At 39.6% G+C, this 17,565-nt stretch overlaps 1 protein-coding gene across 2 annotated transcripts in view; it reads left to right on the top strand.

Annotated features, from left to right (window-relative positions):
- The first annotated feature begins 572 nt into the window (after positions 1-572).
- The window catches only part of LOC111668834 (frizzled-3-like), a 28,301-nt gene continuing 11,308 nt past the window's right edge, over positions 573-17,565 (top strand). For both annotated transcript variants that reach the window (XM_087178961.1, XM_023424981.1), the window contains exon 1: positions 573-1,574. In XM_087178961.1, coding sequence (XP_087035087.1) covers positions 1,164-1,574 — 411 coding nt within the window. In that variant the 5' untranslated portion in view covers positions 573-1,163. The remainder of the gene's footprint in view (positions 1,575-17,565) is intronic.

Below are 17,565 nucleotides of genomic sequence, written 5' to 3'. Positions count from 1 at the left end.
AACAGTTTGACGCAGGTGTAAATTAAAACTTAATAATTGAACGCCCGTTTTTTCTCTTTTTCTTTACCCAAGCTTGTTTCTTAAGTTCGCTGTGTAGTCAACCTTAAAGACACCGAGTCGAGGAGTGTGAAACATCGCAGGGGAGCGCTACTGTTGCCCAGCCAACCTCACACAAACATGAGAGCGGGGGAGTGTCTGATCGTCCGCAGGTGTAACGTCCACATTAACGGCTTCAAACATGCACTAGTTTTCGTGGTTTGCTTTGAAAATGTTTTCATCAGTCTGCAGCATGAACTGTGCATAACCCCATTGACACAACGATAAACAGAGGTGGATTATTTGACAGTGTTGGTCAATTTAGTCTATTGATCACAGGGTTTTTTTTAAAGTCTGTCATGACAACCGAACAGGCTAGTGTAGATTTCATCAGATTTTTTTAATTCTGACTTGTATAGAGACCAGGGTGTGGCTGGTCAGAGACCAAACCAGATACAGTACACCATTACTCTAGCAAGCCCACTCTGCTTGTTTGACCATTAGGCCTTTGTTTGTGTTTTTAAACCTGCAGGACCTGCTTGTTGAATCCACTCCAGTGTGGCAACTGAAGTGAAAGTCTATTCTGTGTCTTGCAGAGGAATCAGCAAAATCATTTTGAGGATAATGGCATCTTTTGGGCTTGATCTCAGGTGATTCTTCGAAACATTACTTGAAGCAGCAAGAGTGAGAGGAGACAAAAACAACGTGGAAGGAATAGATGTACACTACCCACTGAAGACTTCCAGGAGACAACTGATGGTGGAACTATTATCTCGGGGACATGCTCTCATTTTGGGGATGGAGCAAGGGAAATCTGTCTTTGATCAGCGGAGTACCAGGAGGTGGAGAGAAAACATGTAAGGTTTTTTTTAATTATTTTATTTTAATGAGAAACAATTAGGTGTGCATTTGAAGGCACCTTCTGAGACACACTGCAAGAAAAGGAAATCCTGCAATGGCTTTTGAATATGAAGACTGACACAAAGAGCAGATCCATTCATGGTCTACAGATGAACTGGTACTCCATCACATGCACTGTTCAGGGTACATTTCCAGAGTGTACCTACCTAGTGGATTTCTTGCTTTTCCACCACCACTGACCCTAAAAATGGACACAATTGCTTCTAATGTTGAGAGGCTTTAAAATCAACCTCTGCATTTTTCCAAGGCTATCTAATGGTTTTTTGGGTGATGATAAAGTCATCAGTCTGAACCCCTGTGGAGAAATGCCGGACTCTAAGATGCAAGCACCTGTTGGAAGAGGATGTATGAAAGACTGGTTTTCAAAAACTACACCAGTGTACCGCAGAGAGCCAGATCCTGTCTGTTTTTCTCTCCTCCTCATCTCTATCTTCCTACTACTATTCTCGCTGGTTACACCCACTCTCTCCATTCATATGGAGGCCATCGAGAGCCACAGTGAGTTTACTTGTGAGCCCATCAGACTGAGAATGTGCAAGGATCTGCCTTACAACACCACCTTTATGCCCAACCTACTGAATCACTACGACCAGCAGACAGCCGCATTAGCCATGGAGGTAGGTTGTTTGTGTGTGTCATTCAGGCAGTGCATGCTGTGTGTGTGTCAGTATCAAAGCACATGGGGAAATTGGATAGCCACTGCTGTGAATGAGAGAGGTAAAGTTGCATAGTGTTCCTAAAAAATAGACATTGTGAAGCATTAAACTGTAATGGGGTGAGTTTTAAAACTCTTACAGGAATCAAAACATTAAGTTACTAAGGACTTCAAAAACAGTGTAAAGAGACGGTGTCAGAGACAAGAGCAGCTCAGAAATAATTGTATCTAAAATGGAAAATTCCTTAAAAAATGAAAATGAAAACAAATATTTTTGGCTAAGGTCAAAAGATATTGTACCCTTGTTGGTATAGCATGAATGAATCCACCTTAGGTTAATCAGTGATTTTAATTTATTTAATCAAAGCAGTGTTGAAATTTGAGTATTAATAATTATAGTCAAATCACTGACTGATTTTCTTACCTCCTCTGCAAACATGGGAAATCACCAATATCTTTTGTCCTCAGAGTACATAGAAATGGTTTACACAGAAACAACAAATGAGAGGCCGTGTTTCACACTGTGTTTTTTAAAACTCCACCCCAAAATCATAATCTGTAGGGTAAAGGAGAACAAATTAGATACATGGAGCAACACAGAGTGAAGTGGCTTTTACACAGGAATATCAAAGACTTAACAGGAGCAGTGAAACACTTGAGAAAAGGTGATTGTCAATCTCGCCTCCTCATGTTACAGCTTCATTTTCTCAATACATGTTACTTGTTCCATGTAGACATGAAGGTGGACTCGGGCAATCATGATCTTTTTGAATGCGAACAGAGGCTGACAGACAGAAAGTGCTATTTGAACAGTAACAGTTGCAGAAAAATTTATTGCAATGCGGTGCCTATGTGAGTGTACTTCCAGAGCATTGGTTTTAAGCTAAAGAGGGGGGGGATGTTGTGTTACACACTGTCTGAGTGCAATAGTAGACGCACATTATCCATCTATATCATGTTACCTCTCTTTCCTACTCCTTTGTTACTCCCCTGAGAGGGAGAACGGGGGAAGAGCAAGGTGTTGCTCAATAACTAGACCATAATTACCTGTTTGCAGCATGTATTTATTAGTACTGTATTTGAGATCTGGACAAGTTTGGGTGTGTTAGTTTTACCCAACTACTGTTGGACTACTTAGTAATTTCCTAACTATAAAAGAAGATCATTTTTTTCAAGCAAACAATAAACACAAAGACACAATCCTTACAGGCAAGGCCCAGCCTGTTTTTAGAGGGAAAGTCAGGTTGAGTTCACTAAATCTCCAGACCCTTTGTCAGGTTAAATGTCAGCGGATGTCTTTCCCACTACACATGGAGACCGGCAGAGTTTCAGCCATGTTTTGGCTACCATGTGACTGTAGTTTATAGTCTGTAGAACATGGAAGGATAACAAATATCAAATGAATTAAATCTGCCTCCAGCTGTTCAGAGTTGGCATATTACATTACCCCTGTTGAAAAGCAGATTAATTTGGACAGGGCCAGTGTTGGCAGGTGCACTTTGCATGTTTAATCTTGAAGGATTTAAATTTTTAGTCAGTGTTTAGTTAATATTTTCCCATGTCAAAACCAGATGGATGTCAGCCAAAACATCAACATGTCATTTGCTTTGCTGTTATCTGAATCTTTAATCACAGGAAGGAATTTCTAACATTTTCTTTTACAAAATATGCTGTGCAGGAGACTATAAGAATCACTGATGTCAGACCCTCTCTTTTCTCCCTTAAGAAAATAGAGGAATGATGAAAAACAGCTTTATTTTGGATTGACAGCCATGCATTTTGAATTTGCTTTGTGTGTTTTTAATGGTGCTGGCACTCCTTTAGTCTTATGATTCACTCAGCACATTGAGGACCATACAAATGTTCAAATCAAGTCAATTCCCTAGTGTCATGTCAAAACACGCTGTGTTAAGGATTGTAAGAAGCATCTGTTGTTGAACTTGATTTGACCCAGATGTAGAAGGAGCCAAGTAACTGACACCCTCGGTCCCTCCAGTCATGGAGGAGACAGCTTTCTGAAGATGGTTGTGTAGCAACATGAGCCCTGTTAGGGTTCCTGCTCTGGTCTGCTCTGACCAGGCATGGTAGTCCTGGTGGGAACCCTTGAGGAAATTTAATAATATCTCTCACGGGACACTGGCTGCATAATTCCAACTTGTGTGTGTGTAGGTGTATGTCTGTATGTACAGAATAAATACATGCATCTGCATTAGTTTTTGTGTACGTATGAGAGTGTTCAAGTGAATCTGTAACATTTTTGTCAGGATTACACATTTTGTTTCATGTAGTACTTTTACATTCTTTACAGTTAGACAGAAAACTAATATTCCAGCTAGGGAACACAATTTCTAGTTAATTTTGCAGATTCCCACGTATCAATATATTTCAGTCATGAGAACTGTTTTTCCATTTTGAGTAAACCCCCACTGGCCCAATGACATTATTGTGTCTTTTATTGTTACAGCAGTATCAGTTAAACCCTCTTAAAGTAGGAGTGTGCTCTGGAGCAGCTGCGAAGCAGCTCAACATGTGGATATACTTGGACAACAAAATCATCCTTATGAAAATGAGTTTTTGGCACTTGGTCCTCACATGTGTTTGACACGAGTTATTTAGGTTTCATGAAATCCAAATGGATGTGAAGAGAAAATGAATGACATTTGTTTGAGAGTTCCTGACAAGCCTTTTTTTTTTTTCAACTCAACTGTTATGTTAGTGTCATAACATTGATGCTTAACTCCTTGGATAGAATCCGATCCTTTTTATCAATAAAGATCATCTTTATGGAGCAAGCCAGTTCTGGTTTCAAAGATTTTTTCCAAGTGACTGTTGTCATGCATTGAGTAATTCAGAAATATCAATTTGTGTCCATTTGGGAGTTTTACTTGTAACAAAATGTAAAAAAAACAACAAAAAAAAAACAACTGCTGGCAAATCAGCGTGAAGTATTTCAGATGCCTTAATGAAACTGGAGCAATTGTCAGCAGCTGCTGTTGTCATTTTTTGTGTCATATCACATGATGAATGTTTGCTCTGCCTCAGTGGCAAAGCTTTCATGTCTTGGCTTTTTCTTGCAAAGTAGATTGATCATTCCAGTGAGCTGTCATGTAACTTATATTTATGTTGTAGCTTGTCCTCTCATAGGTTGAGACATAGTAAAGCCCTAGATTGAAAAACATTTTTAAACCATGCTCTATTTTGAAAGTGTGGAGATGTGCCCTCGCGAGTCCTCAGTCTTGATTGACAGTGGACAAATTGCCTATTCTCTTTCTTCCTTTTAGATCTCAAGCTAAGCCAAAAATGGTTTATGCTCAAGTCTGTGTATAGATGATTAACATACTTGGCTACATTTATTCAGTGTCTGAGTGACAGGCTTGAGGTTCAGAGCAGTATTTTTCTTGTGGTGTAATTGCTGAGCCAGGCTAAGGGCTAACTGTACTCAGGTATTTCCTGTGTGTGTGAGTGTGTGTGTGTGTGTGTGTGAGTGACAGGAGAGGTTAACGGTGCCAGCTGTCATCTCTCACTAGTGCTAACTAACTGCTAATCTCTCTCTCAGTTCCACAATAAAGACATTGATTCCCACAGACCAACCGCCACCCCATCTGCCACAATAGTCAATTAAACCTGAGCGAAGAGGGGAGGGAGCATGAAACGTTAAAGGGGGATGTGGAAGACTAGGGAAATGGCTTTCGAAGAGAGTGTTTAAATAGTGAAATTATTTATTTGGGATTGTTTGTGTGTGTGTGTGTGTGTGTGTGTGTGTGTGTGTGTGTGTGCGCGCGCACTCGCATGTTTGCATGCTTTTGTGTCTGCATGTCACTTAGGAATATGGCCTGTACTGTCCATCTGCCACTGTATGTTATGGTTCCCAGAGGATGTGCTGCAGGTCATGACATTATTTGAGGCCTATGTTAGACACAGAGATTTAGACCTATGACATCATTGAGATTGTTTGTCTGCACTATAAGAGACATAAACTGATCAAAAGTGAAGGGTTTTCCTGTAAATACACCCTTTTTTCCTAAAGAATTCAATCTTTTTTTCCTAAAAATTCTACTCATGTTCTCTTATACATTGTACTAGACCTATAATCTGATGCTTCCTTAGACACTGCCTGTTAGCAAGCTTCAAAGAAATACAGTTGACATATGATGATTTGCTAATGATACAAATTAATTTTAAAATGTCATCTTATTTGTGTTTTATATAATCTGGTGCAGTTACAAGCAAAGAAAGATGGCAGGAAAGAGATGTTTTGATGGATGCACCCTGCCTTCAAACAAAACTCGAGAGAAAACAGGGAATAGCTCATCATCACCATTATTGTCCTTAAGTATATAAATAAGTGAATATGAGTGGTGCCGTGCCTGAAGCCTCCGGAGCCCAGATGTCTGCTTGGTCAGGGACTTCCCTGCACCGGAGTTCATTTCGGTGTAATTTAGGTAAGATAAAGGGCATTCTCTGCCATTACCAGTCTTAAGATATCCAAGTGATTTCTCCTGACTGAATGAGGTTAAATACATTTTATTCTATCATTCCAGTAAATAAGTCAAAAATAACAGATCTAGAGAGACTTGGGTTTACGTTCTTCCTAAACTGTCAAAAACCCTAAATTTCTGATTTGCTTTTTTGCATAAAAACATTCCCATTTGCAGACATATTTTCTCTTGCTGACTAAACAAGACTAGGTATAAGAGTGTGGCTGGACCATGTATGGGTGTATTCAGGGTGCAATTTATGGGAGAAATCAGCCTGGGCAACCCCACCAACCCCAGGACAATTTTGACACAATCTTTGTCATTTGGATCCTGGAGTGAAAGAGATTAAAGGGCCCCCGTTTTAATGATCAGTTTAGAGAAAGACTTGTTCAGGGCACAATAGAGCACCGTGTTGTAAAGCAAATAGAACAACAACAATGTGATGCTAATATGGTAAATAAGAAGAATATGATGGCCCAATTAAGTTATTAAAGGTTGAAAGCTAATTTTACCAAAACTGAAGTGGTGCTTATACTCTACTACTACTACTACTTACTACTTTAAAAAATGTTAATCATTAGTAGGAATTGTCATTACATGGAGCTTGACACTTAATCACAATCTCTTAAAATTGCCTTTCAAGATCATATTAAATAATAATTAAAATAATAATTTATTTCTCATTCTTGGCTATGGTCTTATGAAAATATATCACTGCAGTCATGTGACCTGTTGTGGATCTAAAGCTGTTGTTCAAAAACAATGTAAAGGAATATGATGAACTGACAAGCAGGCAGTTACACACTTAATTACTGTGAAAAGACGCTTAAGAGCTTTTCTTTTCCTACAAGACCACCCTTGTTTTATAACTCCACCCACCGAAGAAACAAGGGCTGAAGGGAGCAGATTAAAAAAAATATATATACTACTACAGCATTAAAGTGCCCATTTTCTTTGCAAGTTTTTCTTCATAGAAATCATTACCCTTGAAGCTGGTATTTATGATTTGCAGAGTTAAATAGATTCATCTATGGTTATCACATGAAGAACAGGGGGGACAAAGAGACAAAGTATTAAAAGAAGAAAATGTGTGTGGCAGTAGAGCAGAAAGAATGTCAGAGACTAAACAGAGGGAAATACTGACAGAGTGACAGGTTGTGTAAAGTCTTTAGACCCTACTGTCTCCGGTGTTTGTGTTTCTCTCAGTATGGGGTCCTGTCCTTCAAAATAAGACTGCTCTGTCTAAGAAGGGCCACCCTGAGGCCACCAGGTCCCCACATCAGTGAGTGTAAGTGTGTGCCAAATCTGGAGAGTTCAGGGCTTGTTGTGTTTAAGTGCGGTCTGTTGTGTTTTTTTTTCTTTGTGTGTGTGAATATGAAAGAGAGAGTTAGGTTTAATAGGTGTGTGTGTGTGTGTGTGTGTGTGTATGTGTATGTGTGTGTGTGTGTGTGTGTGTGTGTGTGTGTGTGTGTGTAGTGCATCTGAAGAGGCTTACCCTATTCTCTCTGGCAGAGATAGACAGGTCCTCATTCAGTTTAAAAGTTCCTGTTTTTTTTCAGCTGAACTCCTTATTATCCTGCTTATTCTGACAGAGTCTATTGAGGCAGCTAGCCCAAATGAAGCAATCATTTATTTATGCACAGAACAAAGGCACTGCCTGGTGCTGTTTTTTGGCAGACTGTTCCCATCAGCATAGCTGCCACCACTGCTTATCCAGCCTCACAGTGCTCAGTGAAGAGAGATTTGAGGAAAGATTGGAGAGATTTTTCATTGCTCGAATACTACTCTGTAGAGTATTTAGAGCCCTTAATATAGTAATACTGGTCTCCGTTAAAAAATGTGAAGTAGTGTAGGTCGCTTGAATTCTCTAACCTCTCTCACACTCCTTGAATTAGGACAGTTTAGAGTTGAATGCATTGTCATTATGCTTCTAATGTAACTGCATCAGATCAAAAAACAAAAGAAAACATAAGGTAACACCTGTAGTCTACCATTTCCACCTTTTTAACTTGCTCTATCATCTCTATTATATTTACATCAACTATTTTTTTCAGTTATTTTGCCAATTAACACAGTAATTGCTAAGACTAAATAAAAGTCCTGACATATTGAAGGTCCTTATTTAGTTTGAACAAAAGTCCAAAGAGCATATATACTTATATTTATTTCATCCTTCTATTGTTTGCTCTTTTTTGTGTAATGTGTAAGAAACACATTAAGAAAACACATTATTTTACAAGTCCTCTCTTTCCTATTTTCACTGTTAATTGGTAATAATATGTTTGTGGTGATGGTTACACAAATAACCCTACCACCATGCTCTTTAGTTAAGCCTCCCTACTTACTAACAGTTTAATACTGGCCAAACTATAATCAAACACATAAATTATAGGGTTACTAAAAGTTAGTCCACATCTTCCAGCCAATAAGAATCCAGAATTCTCTGTGGCAGACTTATCCAATTGATCTATTACCTGGCCTGCTCTGTATCCTCCATACACTCCTCCCTGCATCTGCATAATGAGTAATATCGATTCTGTGTGTTTTGTGCTGTGATGTACTCATTCATTTGGTGTGGAGCCCTGCAGTGTTCTGCTCTGATACAACACATTAATATAGGTTATCCATGTCTTATGGTCTTAATCTGAACCCATGACCCAGCCTGGGAACTGTGTGTACGTGTGTGCATCTGGTGAGAGTGGGAGATGTTTAACCCTCACTGCTAAGCCCAACTTCACACTAACATACACACAAACACACACACACACACACATACACACACATCATTGATCCCCTTCTCACGCAAAGCCACTCAACACAAGGCAGCTCTAACATTTTCAGCATACTGCAGGTCAGGACCAGCGTCAGCATTAAGAGCTCGAGTGGTACTAATTGTGCACTTATCAAGCCACATGCAACTCTCAACTCTCCCAAAATAGCTCCCATATTAATGCGCATAGTCACATGGATTTTTAAACGGTTAAAATCAATGGCAGTAGAGAATAGTTTGACGGTGTGTTCAAATCTTTCAACTTGCAGACATATTTCAGTAAATAAGGTTGCTTTTATTGTTGCCTCCATAGTAACACATAATGCATAGTCTGCAACTAGTTGAATTCTGCTTTGCACATTTTTAAAAACTGAGCCAGGTCCGAACTATTGACAGAGCGACATTTGTAATAACAATTTCTCCATTGTTTGGTAAAATAAAAGAGCAAGTTCATCGGTTAACAGGCAGTGAGTTGTGCTACTCCTTGTGTGTATCTATTTCCTGTTCCTTCTGTTCCATCTCTTTCTCCGCATTGCCCCAACCCTTGCATCACACTCACTCTGTGACGCACCCTGTTATTGTCTGTCATTCTCCTCTCCAACTTCCAGAATCTGTTGTCTGTCCAGAATGTGTTTTATACACATTGCACCTTGAATCTGTCTCTTGAACACTGATGCATCCTCTCTGTGATCAACATGGCTGCACCTTTCATATTGTCATTATTGTTGTGATTACTGATTTTATCAACTGAGGAAAGAGATTGAATAATCCATTGGATAAGAAGCAGTATGCATTGCTTTTTTCCTCTTGAGTGATGGTTTTAAGTTCTAGAAACAAGACATTCATTGTACACTAAACAGACAGCATATTAATGAAGGAGATGGCCAAAATTACCGGTAGTCAATATATGCAATTAAAAAGCTGATGTTTTGATTTGGGTTACTAATTTTCTACGTGTGTGGTTTAATTTCAGTCTGAGAAGGGATATTTTCTAAGAAATTTGTTAGTTCAACAAATTAATGACTTTGTACAAGTTTCTTTATTCTTTTTCAAACTGCAGTTTTATTAACAGAACATATTGAGATAATATATTTTATTGTTCGAAATGTATTGGTTTCTATATGTCAGGTTGCAAAGTACTAATTCTTGATCACTCAAGTGCTAGAAATAGTGGGTTTTCATCTGACTGTAACAGAGCATATGTGTAAGTGGTAAGCAGATGGATATGCACAGGTGGCTTGCAGGGTGTTAGGACGTGTGTGGGTGCTATCTGATTCAGCTCCATTGACATATTCTTGGATCCCCATCTACATCTCTATCAGTTCATTTGACCCTTTCTCCCAAGCCTCTCAGTTTCTTTTATTCTCACTTTCACACTTCCTCCTCGCACTCCTTGTGTGAGCTTGTTTGCTATACTCTTTGGATGGTTTCACTCTTTAACAGAGTCCTGCCGCAATTTGTGTGTGTGTGTCTGCGCACATGCATGTTATCCTCAATGAGACATAGTCCTGTGAGAGCCTCCACATCACCTGTTGCCATGGTAGTTAAATAGGCTGAGAAGGAAGGGGAAGAATGGAGGGAGACAGACAGGCAGGGGAGGGGAGGGGAGGGAAATTGGATGATGATTGCATGTTCTGGACTAAACCAAGGAGAGAAGGAGGAGGGAAAGGACTGCTAATACAAGGGGAAGAGTGGAAATTCACAATTCATACTTCTAGCTAAGTCATTTGGCTGAAAAATACACATTGCTGTCAAGTGTAATTTGTCTTGGAAGATTGAAATAGTCATCGTAAGTCTGCAATCTGTGATATTGGCAGTCAAAGCTGTGTAATCGTGTAGAAACATGGCGCAGTTGAAGAACATAACAGCTCTCCACCCACACCAGTAAAAAAACTGCCATCCATTGTTGTTGATAGGATGTGTGAAGTGGAGACATACAGCAAGCTGGAAAAGTTAACCCATAATTCTTTTCTTTGTTCACTGTTGTCTGGCAAAGACAGACATGACTTAACTCAATAAAGATATAATTTCAGGTCATTTCAAGGTAAGGGTTTGCCCTAATCAGTCAGTAGCAAGTAACAAATCTGTCCTGCCAACATCATTTTCAATTAACATGGTAGCTACCGCTTTGCTATGAGCAGTTAATTGGGCATTTTTACACTGAAAATGTTTATTTAAGAATTGTTATTTTTTTAAGTCAACTTACAGCAACTTGTTCACGGTTGTCCGCATTTTTATGATGATATTTTACATGAACGTCGCTAACTTGCTATGTTGGAAGATGTTATAGTTAATCTAGTCTGAACTAAACTGTGACGATTCAGCTGTAGCCATAACAAGTCAGTGAAGCACAACACCGGACTTGTTTGAATCGTTGAACCAATCAAACGTTCAGCGACATGGAACCTAGATAAAACAATCCACCAAAATTGGTGGATATATTGAGAATATTGAAAATTAGTCATTCTTTCAAAAGGTTAGAGAAGGAGCGGATGATGTTATGTTTTAAATTGATTGGGCTGGTAAATATCTTACCATGCCTGAACATTTCTTAATGAATATTTCCAGACTATTCCTCGGAGGAAAAACTGAGTTTGTAAGGTTTCTGTGAGGCTAAAAAGTTGAATGAAATTGAGACAGAGATATGAGAGCTAAATCAGAGTTTTGTTGGAAAAAACAGGACAACACAGGTAAAAAGGCATGTTTATTGTGTGTACTAAGGTTGCTTAGCAGAGAGATAGTAAGTAAATTAGAAAATGGTGAGATAAAATATGATTTGGGTCACTCTGACAAGAAATCAAGGGATGAGTAAAATGAAAAAATTGTGCACTGGGTTTAGCAGGAAAGACAGAGTATGTTGATGGTGTTGCTAAATAGTTTTTTGACAAACATGAAATGGTAGGATAACAGAGTAGGGGAAGTCAATGAATGCTGATGTTGGAAGAAGAAAAACAGGGGAGGAGGAGGACAAGTGCATGTCAGAGTAATTGCCAGGAGTAAATGGGAGGCAAGGAAAATAAGAGATGAATTCAGGAGAAAGAAGATAGGAGGAGAGGAGGAGGGGAAGTGAACGTGAAGGGGAATGCCATTAACGGCTTTGTCTGGTCCTCCCGACTGAACGATGGATGGACACGGATAAACGAACAAATGAATAAAAGAGGGAGAGAGTGTGGGAGAAGGGTGCCCCCTTCTTAACTGTCTTTTCAGAGATTAAGGAGGAGAGCATCGCGGTCTGTTCAGTTCATCTGTTCATGGCCAACGCCTGTCTCTCTCACAAGCATGTAAGAGGAGGCAGGCACATAGTCAGAGGGAGTGTGCGCATTTTGAGGTGTGAATATGTCTGAACACATTTATCATTTAAAATTATACAGCGAGAAACTAGAAGATCCTAGTCGAAATTAAATCTGGCCAGCAAAAGTTGAGAATAGAGAGGCAGCAGTAAGAAAACAGTGGTATGCTTGGAGGATAAAAAAGAAAAATAGGAGGTGAGCTGGCTCAGGGAGAAGGAGATGAGGGGATTGTGTGATTGTGAACTGAAATGAGGCACTTCTCTTGAAGAGAGAGAATGTAATTGCCTCTAATGTACAGATGCAATGAAGAAGGATGCAGTAGTTTGAGTACGAGGAGGAGAAATAGGGGGATTGAGTGGCAGTAGAGAGGCAAAAGCAAATGGGAATATTATAGTTTCTGCAGCAAGACTGAAAAATGGAGGATTTGGTTCTAATAGCTAGAGCGGATGTTGCAGCAATGTTATATTGTAGCAAGCTAATGGAGGTAGAGCTGATGTGGTCTGACAGCATTTGTGCTGCAGGGCCCGACTGACTGATTTGAGAGAGAGGGAGAGAGAGAGAGAGAGAGTTAGACAGAGACAGAGATAGCATGAGAGGAGGAGGAGGTATAGAGCCTGTGAGGATGATGTGTCCAGATAGACTTGGGCAAGGTTTAGTTGCAAAAAGCCAGATTTTTCTCATCTAAATTCCTCCTCATCTGTCAGAAACAGGTGCAAGAAATGGTACACTGCATCTACCAGTGCATTAAAATGTCAGCTTTTTGATGTTTCAAGGGATAGGGTGACTGATTTGTTATTTGATAAATAGTGCACATACAGTGCATTCGGGAAGTATTGAGACCCCTTCAATTTTTGTATATTTTGTTATGTTGCAGCCTTACGCTTGTAATTTAGCATGCGTTCCTCTCATTTGTCTTTATTATCTTTGAGATGTTTCTATACCTTGATTGGAGTCCACCTGTGGTAAATTCAGCAGGTTGGACATGATTTGGAAAGACACATGCCTGTCTATAAGGTGTCACAGCTGAAAATTTATATCAGAGCAAAAACCAAGCCATGAGGTGGAAGGAACGGCCTGCAGAGTTCAGAGACAGGATTGTGTTGAGGCACAGATTTCTGCTGCATTGAAGGTTCCCAATAGCACAGTGGCCTCCATAATTCTTTTTGATTGTAGATTGATGAGGTTTTTTATTATTTTAGCGTAAGGCTAGAGGTCTAAATACTTTCCAAATGCTCTATAAATGTCCCATAAAAAACTCATATTGGCAGGCTGTCATTTTTTTTTACCAGACTAAAAATTTTGTAAAATTTTAAAAACACTTTGCTTTCAATATATTTTTTATTGTGTTTTATAGCTGTTTAGACAATTAGATTGCTGCTGGAGTGGTTTTTGCATCACAATTAAGCACTGAAAGTACTTAGCAATCATAAACACAATAACTTCAAGTTGAAGAAAATCACTGATAAGCTGTACAAACATAAAAGACAGTATCATTACTTGTAGAAACCCAGGATTAAATATTATGCACTTGAATATCAGAACACTAAGTTGGACACCTTTGGAAAAAACATGGGATTTTTTGAAGAGGACTTGCAAGCTCAGGAGCTGTTTCTTTGGAGGCTTAGAGCCAACAGCCTGTCACCTTGATCTGACCACAATGCAAAGCTGGTGACAGTTTCAGGAAGTGTGTGTGTGTGTGTGTGTGTGTGTGTGTGTGTGTGTGTGTGTGTGTGTGTGTGTGTGTGTGTGTCTGTATGTGTGTGTGTTCGTCTCAGGTTCTCACACTCTAAACACTCCTTACAATCCATTTGACTCTCTAATCCACCGGGAAACCGCCACTCTTTTCTCCATTCCACTCCAGTTTTTCTCCCTCCCTTCCTACTCCTCCTCCTCCTGCACTTGACAGTGTGTATGAGTTTCTGCAGAGTTGGCTAACTGGATTTTCTACAACCATTCTAAGCACCAAACCACACACACACAAACACTCACTGGATAAACAGAGTACTCAAAGATATAAAAAACCCATATACAGTGCATTCAGAAAGTGTTCAGACCCCTTCAATATTTTGATATCTATGTTGCAGCCTTATGCATCACCCTCATCAATCTACACTTAATACCCCATAATGACAAAGTGAATGTATGTATCATATGTAGTCAAACCATTAACTCAGTACCTAGTTGAAGCACCTTTGGCAGCAATTACAGCCTCAAGTCTTCTTGGGTGCAAAAATTTAAGGGGTCTGAACACTTTCTGAATGAGCTGTAAGTGTCCTGGTTTTGGATTTGAATCCAGAGCAGCACAACCCTGACAAGGAGGGAAGTTAGGGAAGTTAGGGTTTTCACGGTATTAACATTGTATTAAGTTGCAAACCATGTAATAAGACAATTGATAAATGTAACAAAATGACTTACAATCTGAAAATAGTACCATTTATGATCTATGTTTACAATTTTATTATTGTGAAGTAAAAAGTATATGACATGGGATTGTGGATTGTGGAGAGCAACTTTTTCCTGAAGGAGACTGTGAGTAAGAAAGAGTTGCCACAGCAAACTGTTGATGGTCAGTGACTTCCAAAATTTTGGTCTGGGTCAGCATTTATCGGGCTTCACTGATTCACTGGGGTTCATGAACAGTGCAAAGGTGCCCTGTTGTATTGTCACCATGTATATTGATTTTCATCCCCATCACACAGACTGAACTGGACACCGGAAAAGCTTTACAAACTGGTGCAAAAAGTTCTCACGTGCAACACACCCTGTACTTTTTCATATATGCATTGCTCTCTCTTTGCTACCACCTTTACAGCAGTTATTGGTATCTACCTCGGTTGCCAAAAGCGTAATTACTTGCATTATGTTACTGTTAATCATATGCTGCTTTCTTTCTGTATTCCTTTCTTTCTGTTTTCCTTTGTTGATTTTTTTACTTGAAGTTTTTTCTCTTTCTCTCTCCCTCTGCTGGGTTTCTTTGGGGAGAAGGAGTAAAGAGAAAAGAAACTTAATCCCTCTATTGAACAAGAGGTGGACCAGTCAGGGGCTTTTTTTCTCATTTTCCACAGTGTTAAAAAACCAACCTTGCTTCTCATTCTGAATATTCACAATTGCCTGTCCAAAAGACACACTCAAACTTACAAATAAACCCATGATTTTATTTTCAATTTGATTTTTATCTAGCGTTGTCTGTTAACCTGCTGATATTTTGATGTATAGTCAGTTCTTGGCATTTATCTGTGGTTTAGGCAATCCGATATTTTGCTGAATAGCAATTAGTAGTCAAATGGAAATGTGTTGTTAGGTTATTAAGTGGATTCAGTGTTTTACACACTGAAGGATGGAAAGACAGAAACCAGTTGATTGCAGGAAGCTGATGCAGTACATTTCCTCTCTTCTCCCCACCCTTATCGTCTTCTTCCACATCATTCCATGTTTTTGTAGGAGTGTGCCCTTACCCTCAGGCCAAGCTTGTAGGCTTTTCTGCTTTCCTTTCCCTGCTCTTCCATCATAACTGACTATAAAATGCCAGACACTTTATTCTAGTCATTCTCCATAGAGGGCTGATTGCCATCCCCCTCCTCTCTTTGGGAGGCACAGTTAGGCCACTTAATATCAATATTCTCTTTGTGGTGGGAGATGGGGGGCAATTGCCTGGACTGTCAGAATAATTGCACACATATCTGGAAACAGGCATTGACTTGCACACACACACACTGGGAAACACAATAACTGGGACACACACAGAATACAAGAACAGTGACACACACACACACACATATATATATATATATATATATATGCACTTGCGCACACACGTAACCCCACATGCACTGGAGAAGTGGGCAGAATGGGGACACACAAAATGGGAGTCACACACATATTCACTGTAGGAGGAGACAAAAAGAAAGGCTCCATTCTGCTGGCCAGTCGGACACACTCATGCAGAAAGCAACAAGCTCTCAGTGAAGTGTGGCCTTGGGCTCTCATGAATTTGTTGTTATTGACATATATGTACTGTGCATTACTATGCACTCAAAAGAAAAAAAGAAAAAGACAGCTATGCTGTGCAAACTGAGACTGTGGAGGTACCATCACTATCCCTATATCACTGTAAGAGCTCTCACTGAGGATGCTTCATCAGAAAGATATAATAATCAGTGTAGCTAGGCAATCATATTTTTCTTTTTCAAATTCATCGGGGCATAATGGGCCATGTTTGTCATTATATCATACTTCTTCTTTTGTCCAACAACAGAAAAATGAGAACAGCAGTATTGGAAACTCAGCTGTATTAAAATTATACATGAGCACAGAGAGTAGGAGAGAATAGATAGAATGCAAATATGACCTGGTCCAGCTATATACAAAGTTTTGATCTAGTCTTGTTTTACCATATCCTCACTGTACATTACAGGCCCACAACTAAAGCTTGTGTGGTTCCTGTCGTTCTGTGTCCCAACACAGTGAACCTTGCATGTTCACACACAAGAAATGAAAATGCATGGGTTATAAAATGCGTGAATTATTAAATGAAGCTGAGAGCTCTGTGTGTGTGGGTGTGTGTGTGGGTGTGTGTGTGTGTGTGTGTGTGTGTGTGTGCGCGTGCGCGCATGTGTGTGTGTGCGCGCATGTGTTTCTGTGCAACATTCAAAACTATGTCACACAGCTCATGCACCACTACACCCATTTACTGGTGGAATATCTCTCCAATGTGCAGATCTAGAACACATCAATTGAGAACGATCAAAACATACTCACAAGGCCTGACTCTACACAGAAACATGCACAAAACACACACACAGACTCACTGATGCATGGGCATGGATGTAGTCATGCAGTCTGTAAGTATATACCATAGCTTTTTGTAGTAAGCAAGCAATGTAAGTGCACTGTTTTGTGTCAAATGTGCACATATACACACAAAGTGCAATGTTGTGTGCGGTCAGCCCTAAGTGTTTTTGTTCCATTGCTGTCCATTCTTTGCTGTTGTGGCTCTGCTCTGATTTCTCTGTTATGTGTTTTAAAGGCTGCATTGAAAACTCAGCATCAGTGCACCCAGATGATATGAACTTTTAAACAGCTGAATAAATTCAGGTCACTTTGCACACATAAGAATAATAGCGCACAGCACTCACAATGTCGCTGGCAGTTGCTGATGCACACATACACAAATCGCAGTTCATATTTTCAAGTGTTCTGCTGCGTATTTACCATATTCCTAATTTAATTTCCATGGAAAGGCTTGTTTTTTGAACAAACCGATGAATAATTCACCTGTCAACATGAGCAGTAGCAGCCCCAAGCTAAAAGAGAAACTACATCTTCAACAACAGAAAAGAGATATTGTGGTACTGGCCACACTATGACTTTTGACAAATCATCACGTTTTTTTGTACTGTAGCTGTCACCAGAACA

Source organism: Seriola lalandi, unplaced genomic scaffold, assembly GCF_002814215.2.
Source record: "Seriola lalandi dorsalis isolate HSWRI2012SDOR001 ecotype SW California unplaced genomic scaffold, Sedor1 jcf7180002054763, whole genome shotgun sequence".
Taxonomy (NCBI): Eukaryota; Metazoa; Chordata; class Actinopteri; order Carangiformes; family Carangidae; genus Seriola; species Seriola lalandi.
This window is presented reverse-complemented; position numbering and strand designations above follow the sequence as displayed.